This window comes from Athene noctua, chromosome 4, assembly GCF_965140245.1.
Source record: "Athene noctua chromosome 4, bAthNoc1.hap1.1, whole genome shotgun sequence".
NCBI classification, from domain to species: Eukaryota; Metazoa; Chordata; class Aves; order Strigiformes; family Strigidae; genus Athene; species Athene noctua.
In genome coordinates this window covers 85,877,662-85,894,616 of record NC_134040.1, presented here as the reverse complement: position 1 = coordinate 85,894,616, position 16,955 = coordinate 85,877,662, and the positions used below count along the sequence as shown (strand labels likewise).

Genomic DNA, 16,955 nt, shown 5'->3' with positions numbered 1-16,955 from the left:
GGTCTCTGTGTGGCCTCACAGGGGCTCACGCCCCAGCATGTGCCTCATCTCCCAAACCTCTCAGGCTGTAGTGAATAAACACTTCCGATATATGGCCCCTGGACCTCCGTCCTCATCCCCAGAACCCCAGAACCATCCGGGTCGGAAAAGCCCTTGGAGCTCCTCCAGCCCCACCATGACCCTCCCCCTGACCGTTCCCAACTCCCCCAGATCCCTCAGCGCTGGCTCAGCCCGACTCTTCAACCCCTCCAGGGACGGGGATTGCACTTTTTAATTTCCAAAAACGTTGACTACCAGGAGGAAGTGAAAAACCAGTGTGACAGAGAAGTGACTTTCACATTCATCTGCTCACTGGTCTCACGAGCAGTATTCCACAGCAGTAAAACGATTCACACAGGACCATAAAAGAAACAGTAGTTCAGCTCCGATGAAGTGTAACTACTATTTTTTTTTTTTTTTTGTGGCTTTAGCTCTGTTCCACACCGATGAGGTCAGTCATCGTGGGCTTTATTCGGGTACAGACGAGTTCCCCGGGCATGTTTGAAGAGGACAGCGAGCAAGTCCCAGCAACATGTGCCCACGGCCTCTCCGCCGGCGGCGTCCGCAGGAACTCCAGCACTCTGATTTTCACTGGCTGGGTGCTCCTCTGCAGACACACTGGCCGGGTTTTGGGTTGGTTGGTTTTTTTTAAATGTGTGATGTGGTGAGCAAACTCTGGACCATCCACAGACAATTTTTAAGGAGATCATGAAAGCAAAGCAGAAAAGCAAAACTACTGTCACTAGATTTATATTCATTATAAGGCGGCCTGGCCCCTCTTTAAAAAAAAAAAAAAAAAAATCTAGGGAAGAGCACATTTCAGACTGAAAAACTACCAAAAGCTATTAAGGTTCCACTGTGTTGTTTGACTCAGCTGAATTGATGGTCACGTTGCCCCTGATTTTAAGGAGGTGATTAGTTTCCTTATTTTCACATACATGAAAAAAATTATTCCCTAACAAAGGTCTCATGATACAATTTACTCCACCTTCCCGGAACTGATTTACAGTAAATACAAGGTGAGTAAGCCAAGCTCCAGAATCAAAAATGCAAAAGTAAATTGGAACTTGTACAAGATATAATCGTTGTTCCTGGTCTCAGATAAATAAGTGTGTGTATATACATATATATATACACGTTAAAGGTCAAGTGCCCAAGGTTTACAGCATTCATAGAGAAAAAAACTAGCCCGCCCTTGAGATAAGGTGCCTGCTGGGCAAGTGTTGCAGCTGCGGGAGGGTCCTGCAAGGGTGGTATGTGCCTCTTGCCTCTGGTTCTGACCCAACCCGTCTTGGTATGCTGGGATCCAGCATCTTGTTTCCTACTTTTTATTTACTTGGGTACTCTTGTTGGGTATCGTAACAAGCGCAGATGATGTACCACCAAAAGAAATACAGGGTATCAGTATGCCAAAAAGGAACCTTTAAAAAAAAAGGGAAGATTGCCACAAATATGGTATAAATCACTTTAATTAAAATCTTCAAATACAAAAGTCACAAGCATTGGAATAAACAAAACTGTTAGAAAAGTTCTGAAAAGAAGCTACCAGGCAAACAATAACTTTGATGACTTAGTTGTAACTTATATTATTAGAGCAATAATATATATTAACTTTATGTTGACTGTATGTAAGTCTTTACACTCTGTTTTACCCTCTTTTTTTTTTTTACTGAACTTGGACAATGTAAAAAAACTCACCCTTCCTTACTCTCATTTCTGATCTGTATTGCCCCCTGATATATAACCCTTTGCAGAACGCATCTGTGCTGTGAATGCAGACACTCCCTTGGCACAATGAACTTCAGTGTAACCTTTTCAATGTGCAGTTTTTCAAAAGCACCTCTGTTTTTAAAGCCTTCTTATTAAAAAAGGTCCCCTCCTCCCCCGCCCTGTGTAGCTGTTAGCATCCTTTTAAAGCTTAAAAAGGGAAATAGAGTCACGTGGGGTTTTTTTTTTCCCTGCTATGTTTAAAATATCGTGAGGTGTTTGCAGTGGCATGGCTTATATATCTTCAGGAAAAGTTAATGCAAATGAACGTGTGGGAGACAACAGGTATTCTCTCAGGCGTTTTTCTACCCAGCAGACTGGCAACCTGTGTGCCAGAGGAAGGTGCCCAGCAGCACACAGAACCGCAGCAGGGTGTGTGTGGGGAAGGCACAGCCAGGGAGAAAAGCCAGCGCAGATTTCTGGCCCAACATGAGCGTTTCCCCAGCAGAAGGGATGTCAGCCTGCCTGGGCAGGTTTGTCCCCAGGAAGTCTAAGGCCACTGATGTCCTTCTGATGGTCAAGGGGTGGGTGGTTTGCTCAGGGGACAAGAGAGCCTGTTTCCAGTTTCCTCGAGGACAAGAGACCCCTGAGCGAGTGCGAGGGCTGAGGTAGCCCACCCTGCAGGAACAGCCTGCATCTGGTGTGTCAAAAACTCGCCTTTGGAAAGCACGTGGCCACAGCTCCATCTTGTGACTGAACTCTCCCAGCTTAGGAAAAACGGGCGGCGTTGCCCCAAATCCCATGGAGGAGCTGGTTTCTCAGCAAGGCATGTTCTCCTGCAGGCACCCCGACCTCGCTCTGCTTTGCGTGTCCCCGCTTTCCACCCCGAGATGCCCTCAGCAACCACAACTCCTCCCTGGGCTTCCCCCCGTGGTGCAGGCAAAAATCACAGTCCTACAGCTAAAAGAAAAACCCTGCTTGTTCTTTCTTAAGGCAGGCTTTTGGGGAAACAGCCCTGAGAAAATGAGGAGAGGGGAGGCTGCGGTTACCAGCTGGACCAAGAGCAGGCCCCTGCTGGGCTTGCTCTACCTGGGTAATTCTCCCCCCAGAGCTTAACGAGCGAGGGCTGGTGGGGAAGGGCACTGTGTGGCACGGCCCTGCATGAAGCCGGGGGAAAGGCAACCTGCCACAGGGGCCGGGGAGTGCAGGGAGGGCAGTGGAGCAGCGATGGCCCCCCCGGCCCTGGCTGCACCCGCTGAGGGGACCTTGTCCTGTCCTGGAGGGCAGAGGGGAGCCTGTCCCGTGGGGGACTTCTTTTTGGTCTTATGCAAGCATGTAAAAAACATGGGGGTTGGAACTAGATGATCTTTAAGGTCCCTTCCAACCCGAACCCACCTCTGATTCTGTGTCTTCCCTAGCCCACAGGTTGTGCCAGCACTGCCACATTTGCATCCCTCACCAGAACTGAATCTCACGGTAGAAATGTTCATTTCTAGGATTAAACTTCCCTGCTAGCCAAGTGCTTTAAATTTATCCTCTGTGTCTGTTAACCACTTAAATGCAGGCAATAGCTTTGGCATTTCTGATAACATAAAAGCCATAAGAGAAGGCTGGAAGGCCGAGTACACTGCCGGGCCCGAGGGGTTTTTCGATAAGCTCTGGCAGGGTTTTCTCATCCACCATCCGTAGCACACGGCCGTTCAGCTCAATAGACCTGGAGAGGTACAGTGAGACTGCCTGGGCAGCTGTGCTCTGTTTGCCACCGAGCACAAACAGCTCTAGACCCAAGTGTAAACATAAACCCAGCCCAAAGCCAAATTAAGCTTCCCAAGAGGGTTTAGGTGTGTGCACACACACAGCATCTGCTGTGCTCCCTCTGCAAGGACTCCTCAGAGTCATGGCACAGGCAAGTTGAACAGGACATGTTTCTTACTCATCTACTGAGGTTAACAGCACAACAGGCTTTGAAAAGGACAAATGTTAATTGGTTTTGCTCCTGAAAATATTACGATGTCTTCTATGCCCACAGAGCAGATCCTTCCTGTGCCGAGGCATTCGTGGTGACAACCACGGAAACCATAGAGAGCCTGAACAGTGCTGTAAGCCAGGCGCTTGGGAAAGCGAGAGAACTATGCTTGCGCCAAGAAAAAGGACTAGCAGCTGGTGCAGAGCCCTGAAGCCTGCTAGGAAAAAGCTCCCCCATTAACAAGTGTCCTCATACCTTAGCAAGCTTTCAGCAGCCTGATTTTAGGAGACCTGATTGAACAGAAGTCAGACCCTTACCGAACACCCCCACCCCGCCCCTGATACAGAAAAATCATTACTTGTTTGGAGATTTATTACTTATAGAAAACTGCTCAGCAACTTATTTACTTACTTATAGCAAGTTACAGTATTACTTATAGTATTTTTTAACATTGCTAAGAATCCTGCTTGCCCAGACTGTTCTGTGGAATTTTGCCCAGGACTACTGTGTCCATCAAAACAAAGCAGTTCACTGTGAAAATCTACCAAGGACTACAATGTTCAGCAAAATATTATGGTTTTGTCCTTGAGGAACAGGTGGCTCTAACTAGTTGGAGTGTTGGTAATGAGTAAAGATAGCCATATAGGAATGGTAGAAGTTCTATTGGTTCTCTTAGATAAGATAGAAAGTAAACTGTCTGAAAAACACTCTTGTTATGCAAGAAATTGGCCAAGAGAATCTGCGCATGCTTGGGGAAAAAAAGGTGAAAAAGACTACGAGCCTTCCTCCCAAAGCACACCCCCCCCCCCCCCCTCCCCGAGACGCCCCCCAGGAGGCAATGGGCAGGTGCAAAGATGACACAAACTGCTGACTCAGCCTTTCTAACTAACCCAGCCCCACTCCCGCACATGGATGTTTGTGTGATGTAACCCAATGAATACGGATATCCACACTCTGTCAGTTTTTGGTAAAATGTACCGTCGGGGTGCAAGCTTTGTGGAGAGATCCCCTTGCACCCCAGCACCGGAGTAAACATCCCTGCTGTGTGACTCTATCCGAGTTGTATTGTCTTTTTCTGCGAATGACCCCAGCTGACTGAATACAATCCCCACATCCCAAACACCACCTTGAAGACTGAACAAGGTGAAGTTCTAGAGGCCACCTAACTCTACTCAGAATCCTTTCTACAGAGACAGGAGGGATTGCACACTTACCTGGAAAGTATATTCTCTTTGCCATGAGGCAGCAAGAGGTACTGATCCACGTGCTTGCTTGATAAGTAAATTGGTAACTGCAAATGCTGGGTGACATTGTAGAGGTTTAAGGCAAACAGGGTCACGTCCCCTTCTCTGTACTTTGGGCTGCAAGGCAAGACAAGATGATGGTGGGCATCAGGAGAGAAAGACATGTCACAGAAACAAATGTGAGTCCTTGTGACAACCCAAATTGCTTTTGTTGGCCCAGGGGTGGCCTTTGGGTCAGTTTCTGGGATATTTTGCCCTTTCTGGAGGCTTACTGGAGGGTATTGGTGCAGTGGAGGTAGATGCGGAGCTTCCTCTTGTCAGCTCCTGCCAGATCGACCTGCAGCACCTTGGTACCCACCAGCTTCTTGTAGAGCAGCGAGAGCCAGTAGTCCTGGGAGGCACAAAAACACACATAAGCACTTGTGTACCTGACAGGTATTCCACACAGTCTGTTCACTTTGCTGGTAGATTCTGTTTTTTTCTTTCCTTACATTATTTTGGTTTACCACGTTTCTTACCATATCTATCTAGATCTCCACAAACACCATAGCTAAAGAGAAAAAACCCTGCCTCCAGGCTGCAGAACAGCTTTGTTTACAAGGTAAACATTTTCCCCTTCCTATGCAAATCTCAGAGCTCTTTCTGGGCCCGAGGAGTGTTTGCATTCTGGAAACTCCCTTGTACAGGGTACAGGGCACCTCAGGGCTGAACCCCCGGGGGTGAGCGGCCCTTCCTACAGGAAAGCCCAGGTGCAACGCGGGGAAGAAGCCTCCGATGTCTTTAATGCCTTTGAAAGGGCTCAAACCAACGAATTTCTGATTAAGATTAAACTGTGATACATGGAAGTTTTCCTTGTGTTTGTTTCCCAGTGACTCCTCAGCTGTTTTCCCCAGGCCTCTTTGTCTGGACAAAAGTAAAACACTCCCTCTTTGTCAGAGCCCTCAGTGGGCACTTGGGCAAACCAAGATAAGGGGAACTTGAACAAAAGGACACTGAGATACCATCTGTGGAGGATGGCCTCAGCCTTACTGGGACTATGTAGATGAATTCCGGGAACTCCTTATCCTGAGAGCCCCTCTGCAGGGAATCTAAGGAAGATGGATGATTTGTGTGTGTGTGAAGTGGTGTCCCTTGCTAGTGCGGGGGAGCCCGGCTGGTGGAGAATCCCCAGCGCTGCTAATGAAGAATTCCTGCTTGACAGTTCTATTGGATTCTGACTGTTGAGTGAATTTCTTTGTTTCACCTTTCACTAACATCTGGCATTTGAACAGGTTTCAGGATTAATTTCTGAATGCCATTCAAGAGTAAATCCTCTGACATGATGCCTTAGGGCGATGCCTGAGAGCAGGTGATGCTCAGTGCAGACTCATTTTTTCCTGCTTTTTCCTGTATCTTGACTGCTGCTGTTCCTTTATGAAGTTCCATGACTGTACCCAAGAGAGTGCATGGTCTGTGCAGATGTGTTCTGGGACTAGGAGGCTGCAGGCAGGCTGCATTTTCCCTCCCCAAGGGGATGATGTGCTCCAGCTGGCAGGTGCTGAAAGCTGTTTCCTATTTATCTGTCTGTCTTTGATGTTTTCCTAGAAGAAAAACTGTGGCGTTTTTCTCCTGACTCACCACAAGCGGAGGGAAGGGACTTTTCCCCTCAGCCTGCATGCTCAGCCCCTCTGCAAGGAGGCTTCCGTGCTTCTTCATCTCCATGCTAACTAAAACTGATGGACCGGGGTTTGGATTTCCCTGCCTCTAAAGCTTTATTTTCTTGATTAGCATCCGTACTGCCTGTAGGCGAAGAACAAAGCACATCCTTTCAGTCCAAATGAAATCTATTTTGAATGAAGGAATAAATAGCTCAAAGCAACAAGGCTGACAACGAAGCCCCCAGCAAAGGGACCAGCTGAACAGGCAGGACAGAAAAACCCCATATGGTGTGTTTCCTCTCAGATGGTGTCTGTGAGCCTGTGAAAATCACAACTTAGAAGCAGAAAAATGAGGGGAAGGCTAAAAAGAAAGATTCCCTCTCATCCCAAGGTAAGTGCTCCTAGCACACAGAAACATGCTGTACCTGCCAGAATAAGGTATAGTTCAAATAATCATGTTTCATCATAGCAGAATGTTATTTCTTAATCCTAAATGCGTATTTTCATTTAGTTATCCTTCAGCCACTACTGAAAGCTAAAAATGCTCAGGACCTAGGAAATGCTTGAGTCTTGACCTCCCGCTGGTTTGGTTTTCACTTGGGATGTAATTTATTCTAATACTGCCTATCCCTTCTGCTTAAAAGCTACACATCACACAGCTGAGGAACACTCAAACCAAAACACTCCATCCAGAAAAGCCTTGTGAACTCCAGAAGCGTCTACACACAAACCAGAGCACCACGTCCCAGAAAGCAGTCTCTGCTGTGCTGCAGACTGCAGCTGCAGGAAATATCTTCGATCTATCTATATGTAACACACGAACTCCTACTGAAACATGAGAAAGGTGCAAGGATAACTGCAACTATCCTACAAAATCTGTCTCTCTCTTGTGTGGTTGGAAGAGCTGGGTTGTATCTCCACAGCCAGCGCTGAAGTTTGCGCAGCGTTCAGACGGCGTTAGCGGGGTCTCACACGTACCAGCAAAGGCTCAAAGTTGGCATCCACCAGGTGATAGGTCCCTGCCCCGAAGAAAACCTGTCTCATCACCACATCAATCCCCTGCCTGGCTGAAAGCCCTAGTTTGTCCAACCACCTGCCAAAAAAACAAAACAAAACAAAACAAAGCAAACAAGATGCAGGTGAAATTGCTGACCTCAGCAGTACACCACTGCTCCCCTCCAACCAGCTCAGGAAGTAGGAAAGCAAGAATTAGTGCATGATGCCGACTGCCTTAAAAACCACACAACCAATTTCAGTTCGAGTCTTGCATCGATTACCTTAAAAAAAAATAATTTCAGACCACCTCCGGAGGTCTGAGCTGGTGGGAACAGTTGCTCCACTCCCCTGTTTGCAGGCGGTGGAAGCCAAGAGGGTCAGCAATTGCTCCTCAACTGGCCAAGAGTCTGCAGGCTGAGAGAAATCATAACAGCAGCAAGGCTGCCTCTTGTTACCAGGCTCTGACTTGCTGACCCACCAGGCCCCGATGAAAAAGATCATCCTGCCTTACAGGAGGGCAAAAAAATCGCCCCATTGCAACCATGTTTCTGGTTAATTTTCAAAGTGTGAACCGCACGTTCCCATGCAATTTTATCTTCCTGAACCTACCAACTGATGAAAGTGCTAAGAAAAGCCTCAATTCTTCCATTTCAACAAAATGCTACAACTGGAGTCCTTAGAGAAAACTATTTTCATGGCCAAATTTCCCTTTGGTTAGTTACTCCCCAGTGGCCAAGGAAATGGACACCCATCTCGTGAATGACTTTCCGTCCTCCCCAAAGGACAGGGTCAGCACTGCAGATTCAAGGGCAGAAATAGAACTTCCTCACGCTTCTCAACCCCCATTTCCCATCGGCATCTGCTCGTACCTGGGCCTACTCTGAACCCTGGGCACGGGGAGCAGTGGGAAGGTTACGATCCTCAACCCACCCAGTCACCCGAGCTCCCCAGGAAGCCTGAGGAGGATGTTCCTCCCATGGGGAACGTACACAACCCCCTTCAGCTGGAAAAACATGCCATTTCCTCACGGCTGTGACACGGTACTCACATAAAGCCAGCAACGTAAGTGTTGGACAGCCTGGGAGCTCCCCCTCCATAGGCAGAGCTGGTCTCTCCCAGCCAGACCTTCTTGTCGGGCACGGTCCCACCAACAATCTGGCCAGTGTGGTGTAGGGAGGAAGAGAAAGAGCGAGCAGTTAAGTTTTTTGGACAATGAAACAATGGGCAATCAAAATCTTGCTCTTGAGCCAAATGCCTATGTATGACATTTGCATTTAAGGGATTACATCAGCTGAGGTGGGCTGTCACAGAAATTTCTATCAAAAGGACTAGAAGCAGATTTACTTCCTCCTCTGTCCAAAAATCACACCTATGTTCCACATAGAACGAGACACACATCACTAAAAGCAAGGTCCTGTAAGTGTCCTCATGCTGAGTAGTGGTGTACTCCGAGTGGTACTGTTCTCAGAATCTCACAGTACAAAGAAATCAGGGTGGGGTGTATGACCATAAATTACATCCCTGAGTAATGGCTACATTGACAAACGAGAGAGTGGGAGGTTTGTGATGTATCTGGCACCATGCTTGCTACATGGCAGATTGTTGGAGCTTATTTATTAGTAGTATTGTTAATTTATATATATTTTTTAAACTTACAATGACAGCAGCACCCAAGCTTTGAGGATCCCCGTTGACTGCTAGTGCGAATTTGCACTTCATTCAGGATTCTCTGCTAACCCCTGTGAGAGACTGAAATGTCGTACAACTGCAGCCACCCCTCTTCACTTTTTTAATAATAAAAACCTGTTTTGGGTATACGGCATTTGACTTCATTTGTGTCTTAATCTCACGCTTGGGATCATAGAAACCTCCCCCGACACTGGATCAGGACAACCCCCTGAAAACTGAACACGGGAATTACTGAACAGGACAAGGCACCTCCAGAACTTCGTGTATAGCCGTGGCAAAGGTATCCAACACTTCAGGGCTCAAGAAATCCTCCCTTGTTGCACTTCGTCCATTCACATAGTAACTGCAAATGGAAAAAAAAACCCACACGGCCAAAATTAAGGAAAAATACCACCACCGGTACAAAACACCACCAAAAGTACTCAGTTGCTTGACATATTTATCCACAGCACTATTTTTCTGTCCGTTTGTTTTTTTTTTTCTTTTTTTGTTCTCTGAATGTGTAGGGGTGTTGTTTGTATTTAAGGGACTATCAGGTGTAGCTACCTCGATGGAGGCAGGATATCACAGAAATTTTGATCAACAGAAGCTGGGGGGGGGCGGGCGTTGCATCTACTTGTTTTTGCATCACTGAGGAAGAGACGGCTTCTGTCAATCTTCTCTTGGTGAGGAGTCTGACACTTCTATGTGACCACTTGCTTTACTGTATCAAGTTACACATTAAAGATGTCAGATCCCAACTTCTGTCCCTCTGTGGGAGTATTCTGTCCCTCTGGAGGGGAAAAAGACAGAGGACTCCCCATGGGATGAAGGATGCTCTCCACCATGAGCGAAGTCTGGGTTGTCCAAATAAAGAATGGGAAATTGAGCTCCCTGTGAGGTGGGGTGGGTTTTTTTGTGTTTCATCACACTATCGTTCAGTTACTAACAGAAGTAGCTGAAGTCTTCCAGCCACAAGAGGAAGCTAAAACCTGATAATCCTAAATTAGTAAAGAAAATAACACATGCCCATTTAAAGCAAAGGCAGCCACAGGACAAGAACAGCCCAGGAAGAGGGGAGGACATGTTTTATGCCTTGCTTAGCAGCTCAAAACACATAGATAAGTCATATAGGTATACATATAGATAGAAAATATAAGCATGAGCATCTTTTCTCACTGTTACCTGGCTGCTGCGTGTCACCACACTGCACTGGACTCCAGAAAGAAACCCCCCTTTGCCTGGAAATCCCCTTCCAAACATGTGGAGTTGAAGGCAGGTGCCCTGGGGCCTGCCTGAGCAGTTTAAAGCTGCGTCTCTTCACCACAGCAGGGAAGCAAAGGGCTGGGGGCTGTCTGTACTGTGGGTGGGATCTGAGGGCCAGTTACCCACAGACTGACTTGGGGAACAAAGGAAAGGGAGCAGGAGGAGCCAGCACTGCTTTATGGGTGAGGGTCAGCCGGACCTGCGGGGCTTTTCATTTATATCAGACACAAACAGGGGGGAAAGGCAGCATGTAATGCATCAGCTGATAACGCGCTTTTTTTTTTTTTTTTTTTACAAGGAGTTGGCTGCATTCACCAGCAGGCTGACTCCCTGAATTTGCTTTTTAGGGAGCAAAAGTCAAGCAGACTCAGCCTTTCTGATGCCAAGGGGAGAGCCAATGTCAGGGGTACAGACTCTGTTTCAAAGCCCAGTCGCCCACGGGTTGTTTAAAACCCGACGTTGAAAACCTTCTGCTCTTGCAGAAGTTCAGCAGAGGCATCTCTGCAAGTAAGTCTGAGCTACCTTCTTTCCTTTTATACGACACCCCCTTCTTCCCTTGGGAAAGTGCCTTTTATGTGCAAGTAACTCGGAGCTTTGAGAGAACCAGGGCCGCTGCTCATGTCTCACAAACTTCTGGTCCATGTTGAAACACCATGTATGCAAAAAGGCTCAACTGTCACAGAAACTCTCCTGGGGTGGGGGAGGAACAGCTGTGACCTACCCCCTCACGCTCCGCTGAGAAATAAAGCTGCCGTGCCATCTTTTTTCTCCGCATCCCACTTCCGTTTTTCTCAGCATGCATATTTAGCAAGCAAATGACCGTTCTGCACACACGGCATTCCCCACTGCTGTGCCTGTGTTACAACATCCCCCCGCTGCTTTTGAGCCACTTTGCAGACCTTCTGCACTTCTCTAATGCACCCCCTCAACACATCTCTTATCCTGAGCAGAGAAGTTTGCAGAGAGGCACCTGAGGAACGGCTGCAAGGGGGCATTTCACCCCCTCCCTCCCACTGAGATGTTCAAATGGACATTTTGTAAAGACAACGGGCGATAAGCAGAGTGACAGGGTATGTGGTGTGGTACTTACTGGTGCCACGTGACAGAGTCAATCACCTTCCCTCCGGATTTCAGGAAGCTGCAAGCAGAGGGGATCAGTGGAGAGCCGGGGTTAGTGGGTACTGGTGAGGGGTGACCCCCACGAGCGAGCTGCAGCACACAGCCCTCCCCCTCTTCCCTGGCTGGAGGCAGTGATGGAGAGCTGCTCTGGGGCCACACCTGCGGTGGCTGTCACAGAATCACAGAACCATCTCGTCTGGAAAAGCCCTTGGAGCTCCTCCAGCCCAACCATGACCCTCCCCCTGACCGTTCCCAACTCCCCCAGATCCCTCAGCGCTGGCTCAGCCCGACTCTTCAACCCCTCCAGGGATCCCGGGGACTCCCCCCTGCCCTGGGCAGCCCATTCCAACGCCCAACAGCCCCTTCTGCACAGAAATCCTTCCTCAGAGCCAGCCTGACCCTGCCCTGGGCAGCTTGAGGCCATTCCCTCGGGGCCTGGCGCTGGGGCCTTGGCTCCAGAGACTCATCCCCCCTCTCTGCCCCCTCCTGGCAGGGAGTTGCAGAGGGCCAGGAGGTCTCCCCTCAGCCTCCTCTTCTCCAGACTGAACCCCCCCAGTTCCCCCAGCCGCTCCCCAGCAGACCTGTGCTCCAGACCCTGCCCCAGCTCCGTTGCCCTTCTCTGGCCACGCTCCAGTCATTCAATGGCCTTAAACAGGCTTTGGGCAGCCTGGCTGCCTCAGTGGGTTGTCAGAAGGATGAATCAATGTGTAACAAGCAGAGATTTCTAAGGTGAAAGGCCTGTTAATGCAGCGCCAGAGCCAGTGCTCCACTGAAAGGTGTGCAGGTCACCGGAGTACAGTTTCAGCTGGCTGAGTTTTAAGCCTTGAGCTCATGCATGCAGCTAAGATTTCAGTCATCCCCAGTCAAGGAAAAAAAAATAAATTTCATGTTTCTAATTTAAGGAAAAATGCAGTAAACTAGTTCTCAAATAGACTGGATGTATCCATTTGTACATCCTTACTGTTGATTTGGAGCAGAAAATCCTTAAAATCCTGCCTGGATTCCTCCTTATGCCCCCTGTATCTGGGTTCAGACATGACACCGCTACCGAGGCCAGCCCCCCCAGGGGGTGCTGCCCCCCACCCCTACCTTCTCAGCAGCCTCTGTGTGTGCTTACGGGGCTGCCCAACGTCGGGACCGTAGAGCTTCGCATGCCGGTAGAGGCGATAGTTACTCAGAAGTTGGCGTAAGTGAATAAAATCTTGCCCCAGCTGGAAGCCATCAATGTAGACGCCAGATTTCTTCCTGAAGCTGTTGGGCTCTGGGGAAGATGCGCGTGCATCAGCACCCTGCTCTAGTGTCAGGGCATAAAATAAGGGCAGCTTCTACCATGTGGGAAGCACCAGCCCGCTGTGGCCTCCCGTGACCCGGCGTGGTGTGGGCCAGGTGCTAGAAGGTGATTGAGGCTGAGACTGCAGCACTCTGCCCCGAGCAGCGCGCTGAGGTGACACCCTGCGCCGCTCAGCTCACCTCAGGGCAGCAAAATCCCCTCCGTTTGCTCCTTCATCAGCCTTCTGTGACATCCCTCCTTGCCAAGGAAGGGCTTAACGCTTCCCAAGCAAACATCACCTTGCTTTTGCGGGCCGTCACCCAAAGCATCGCCAGCCCTTTCTTTCCCTGTGGCAGCGGCGTCGCAGGTGCTCTGGCCTGGCCCACAAGAAGGCTCCACACTCACCGTTCCCGAGCTCCCAGGAGATGTTGTACCTCCGCCAGGCGCAGTAGTCCAGCAGCGCCCGGGCGTTGGAGCTGTCCCACTGCAAGCCACCTGTCCGCAGCAAGGCGTTGAGCCCGAAGATCAGGTGAAACCCCGAGCAGTTTGCAAAGCTGTAGAGAATATCCAGGGTGTTTTCTGTAGGAGAGTAGTTCTGTAGTCAGCCTGGTGCTGTGGGCAGGCCAAGCTCTCCCAGCCAGTCAAAACAGCCTAGACCTTTCCACCCACCATCCTGCAAGGCACTGAGATCCTCCCAGCTCCGGCAGCAGCTGAGTACTATTATATACGAGCTGGCAGATGGCAGAAAAAGATTTCCCAGAAACATTTCACCCCCTTAGAATACTATTCATTTCCAGTGGTTTCAGCTCCTAACAGCCTACAGTGCTTTCATCGTGGGGCAGAGGTTTGCAGCCCCCTGATCATAAACCCTAGCAGAAAACCCCGTTAACATCTTACTTGTAATGGTGGCGTTCTTGTGCTTTTTCCAGTCATGCTCTGCAAGAATCAGCTTCTCCTGGCTGGGCCACTGGGCTAGCAGTAGCTTCTCAACAGCAGCGAACGCAGGCCTCGAGCCACAAGTGTCTGCAGGGCAGAAGAAGGATGAGAGCCGTCAAGTCCTCATCTCCATGGCCAGGGTGGACCCCTCGGGCAGCCGCACAGCTGCTTGGTGCCAGGCTGAGAGCCAGCCTCTGAAACAGCCCCCTACTTTCACAGTGTTAAACCACACAGAAGGAGGACTGCCTTGATGCATAAATATGTATTATATGGCACAAGACGCCTTTTTTTTTTTTCCCCCCCAAGCTCATGCTTTTTCTTGGCATGCAATCGAGGAACAAGCCACAGCCAAAAGAGGAAGGTGTGAGCCAGAGTCAGTTACCCAGAGAGGAGGCACAGCAAAGTGGTATGGGGGGGGGGGAGAGGGGGAAAGTACCATGACTGTAAATCTGAACATCACCAGTTGTACAGGGCTGCAGGGTTGCACAGGGACCACAGGAATAGATGGGAAATTTTTCATCTGAAATGCTTTCAGCAAGGTCTATGAGCTTTTGCTAAGTTTAAAGAGGAAACAGGCTTCAGTGCAGAAGGAAACCTCCCGCAGCAGGGCCAAGCTCGAGCAGCTGGTGCTGGCCCAGTGGGTTTGCGCTTGCCCTGTCAAAGCGACAGGAGGGCAAGGCTGTGCCCCAAGCCTAGCTCTGCCTTTGGCCAAGATAGAGAAAATGGACACTCTGTTCTCATCAGATTATTTCTTCCATCCGTTACTCAATTTTCGCAGTGAAACCACAATTTTTAAGCTGACCTTGACCGCCTTCCAGGTGGCAGGGGGGTCCCAAGGCTGCTGCGGGGAGCGTAGGGCAGCCAAGGCAGGGTCCCAGCAGATGCCAGGGTGGACAGGAGTTTCCCTGTGTCCCTCCTCATTTTCCCATGGCTGGCACAGCTCATCCCACAGACCATGCTGAAGGCTCACAGGTCTCCTCTCCATGGAGGAGAGCAATGCTGACCCCACGGAGGACCCCCAGCACTGCTGCTGTGCCCTTGCAGCATCCCCAGCCTGCATCAAATCTACCTCCTAAACCCAGGATGGTTCTGAGTTTAACATGTTGATGCCTGTTTTACCTTGCCGGGCCTGGAGTTCCCAGAGGATTTCTTCTTCCAGAGTTGAATCCTTGTTGGGATCAAAGATGAGAAAATCTGTCTGGGTGCCACCAAACCTCAGGAAGCCTGGGGACAGGGCCGTCGCCAGGGCACGCAGTTTGGGATTGCTGGGGAAGGGATGTCAAGAAACAGAAGAAACACTACATTTGTGCAGACCGTGGCTTCAGCGTAGAGGTTAAACACGGCATGTGCTCAGAGGGATGTGGTGCAGCAGGTAACCTGAGGCTACCCAAGTCGCCTCAGGGCACTCCTGACCCCTCGCTGGACCTGTGTCCCCATACAGACACCGTGCCACACAGATGCTGCTGCTGGCCAAGTGAGCCAGGAGCATGCTGGCCAGGCAGCAAGGGGAAGACATCCCACACGGAACATGGAGTCCAATCCCTGGGGGCAAAGCAAGGCAATACTTCAAAACACACTTTTTTTTTTTTTTGGTCCTAAGCATCCTTCTCCGCTAGATTTTTTGGGTTTGTTTATACAGAACTAACACACCAGCCCCGTGAGGAGGCAGGTGTAAAAACTTATTTGACACCATCAGTCCCAGTTTCCATCAACAACAGCCAAAGCCAGCGCTTTTCTAGCCAAGAGGAATTAAGTCTCCACGCTGAGACAAACCTTAGCTCTAGTGTAAGCTCTGCCTCTGCGACTTGGGTGTGGGACGTGCTGCCCCGACCCCTGGCCTCTGCTGGGGGAATCACGAGGCCCCGGGGGACATGAGCCCACAGGCACCATCTGCTCCGTGGTGGCACGAAGCAGATCAGAGGCCACCAAGTGCTCCCCGCTCCTCCAGCTGGCCCTGGACTGAACCCCGAGGGGTGCGGTTGGGGCTGCAGGTTGGAGACTTGAGCACTTCCCAGTAAAGCTGGTGTCGCCTTTTTCCCCCACCTTGCTGAGGAGGGAACAATGAAAGCGGTGTGAGGGGGGAAATTAAAACTGGAAAACGGGAGCAGACAGATTGAAAGGAAAGAATTAAAGTAGCTTCCAAAAAAAGGTAGAATCAAAGGGAATAGAGTACAAAAAAACAGATCAAAAGCAGGCGAAAAAAAGGCAAGCGAGAGCTCAGAGCCAAACAGGCAGGGAACACCATCACTTGGCAATCCAGAGCCGCTCGGTGTTACCCGAGAGAGGAAACAGGCTCCATATGAAGGGCCTCTCAGTTCAGCTTTGATGGTGACGGACCCTCCTCAGCGTTTATTTGACTTCACGCTGACAGTGCCCCGGCAAATGCTGCAAAGCTGCCCGAGGACTCTGCTGGCTTCTCCCTCGCAGCCCCCAGCCCTGCCACATGTAACCTCTCCGCTCGGCGGTTTCCTTCTCCTTTTTTTTTTTTTTTTTTTTTTTTTTTGTGCTCGCAGAGCAGCTCCTCTCCCGAGTTTATCCCTGTGGGTTTCCAGCGAAGTCACACCCACCCCCCCCGAGCTGCGCCTTCCCCCCATACACGCTCCTTCCCCGAGCACCCACGGGCGGAGACTCCTCGCCGCCCCGGGAGGATGAAATCGGTGAATCCCGAAGCAGAGGGGCTCCAGCAGCCTCCCCCAGGCCCAGCTCCAGCCATTGGGGTGTCCCCGATGCCCCCCAGACCTGCCCCTGCCCCTCCCCGGATTGCCCGGGCTCCGTTCTCCGGGGCTGCGGAGCTCTCTGCCTCCCGGGCATCGCTTCCCCCCGGCTCCGGGGGGGCTCCTTCGCCGCCCCTCACCCCCCCCCCCCCCTCGCCCTTTTTTCCTTTGCCCAAAACGGGGAGAGGATGCGGCTCACCTGAGCAAGGCGACATAGCGCGGGTCCCGGGCTAGGCTGGCGTCTAGGGTGAGGGAGAGGAAAGCCGGGCTTACCTCCCCCCGGGGGCTGCCCTGCAGCTCCAGCCTCAGCACGGCCGCCCGCCGCCCCTCCGCCAGCAGCACCAGCCCTACCACCACCATCAGCATCATCCTCAGCATCATCACCATCACCCT

General features: G+C 50.4%; 1 protein-coding gene across 1 annotated transcript; it reads right to left on the bottom strand.

The window, feature by feature from the left end:
- Nucleotides 1–1,887: 1,887 nt before the first annotated feature.
- HPSE (heparanase) lies at nt 1,888–16,955 on the bottom strand. Its single transcript, XM_074904120.1, has 12 exons — nt 16,762–16,955; nt 14,968–15,113; nt 13,810–13,935; nt 13,318–13,491; nt 12,732–12,903; nt 11,614–11,661; nt 9,528–9,621; nt 8,638–8,744; nt 7,572–7,686; nt 5,229–5,347; nt 4,927–5,073; nt 1,888–3,460 (listed from the first exon to the last, which is right to left on the bottom strand). The coding sequence occupies exons 1-12, from the start codon at nt 16,947–16,949 to the stop codon at nt 3,301–3,303; spliced, it is 1,596 nt and encodes a 531-aa protein (XP_074760221.1). The 5' UTR covers nt 16,950–16,955; the 3' UTR covers nt 1,888–3,300.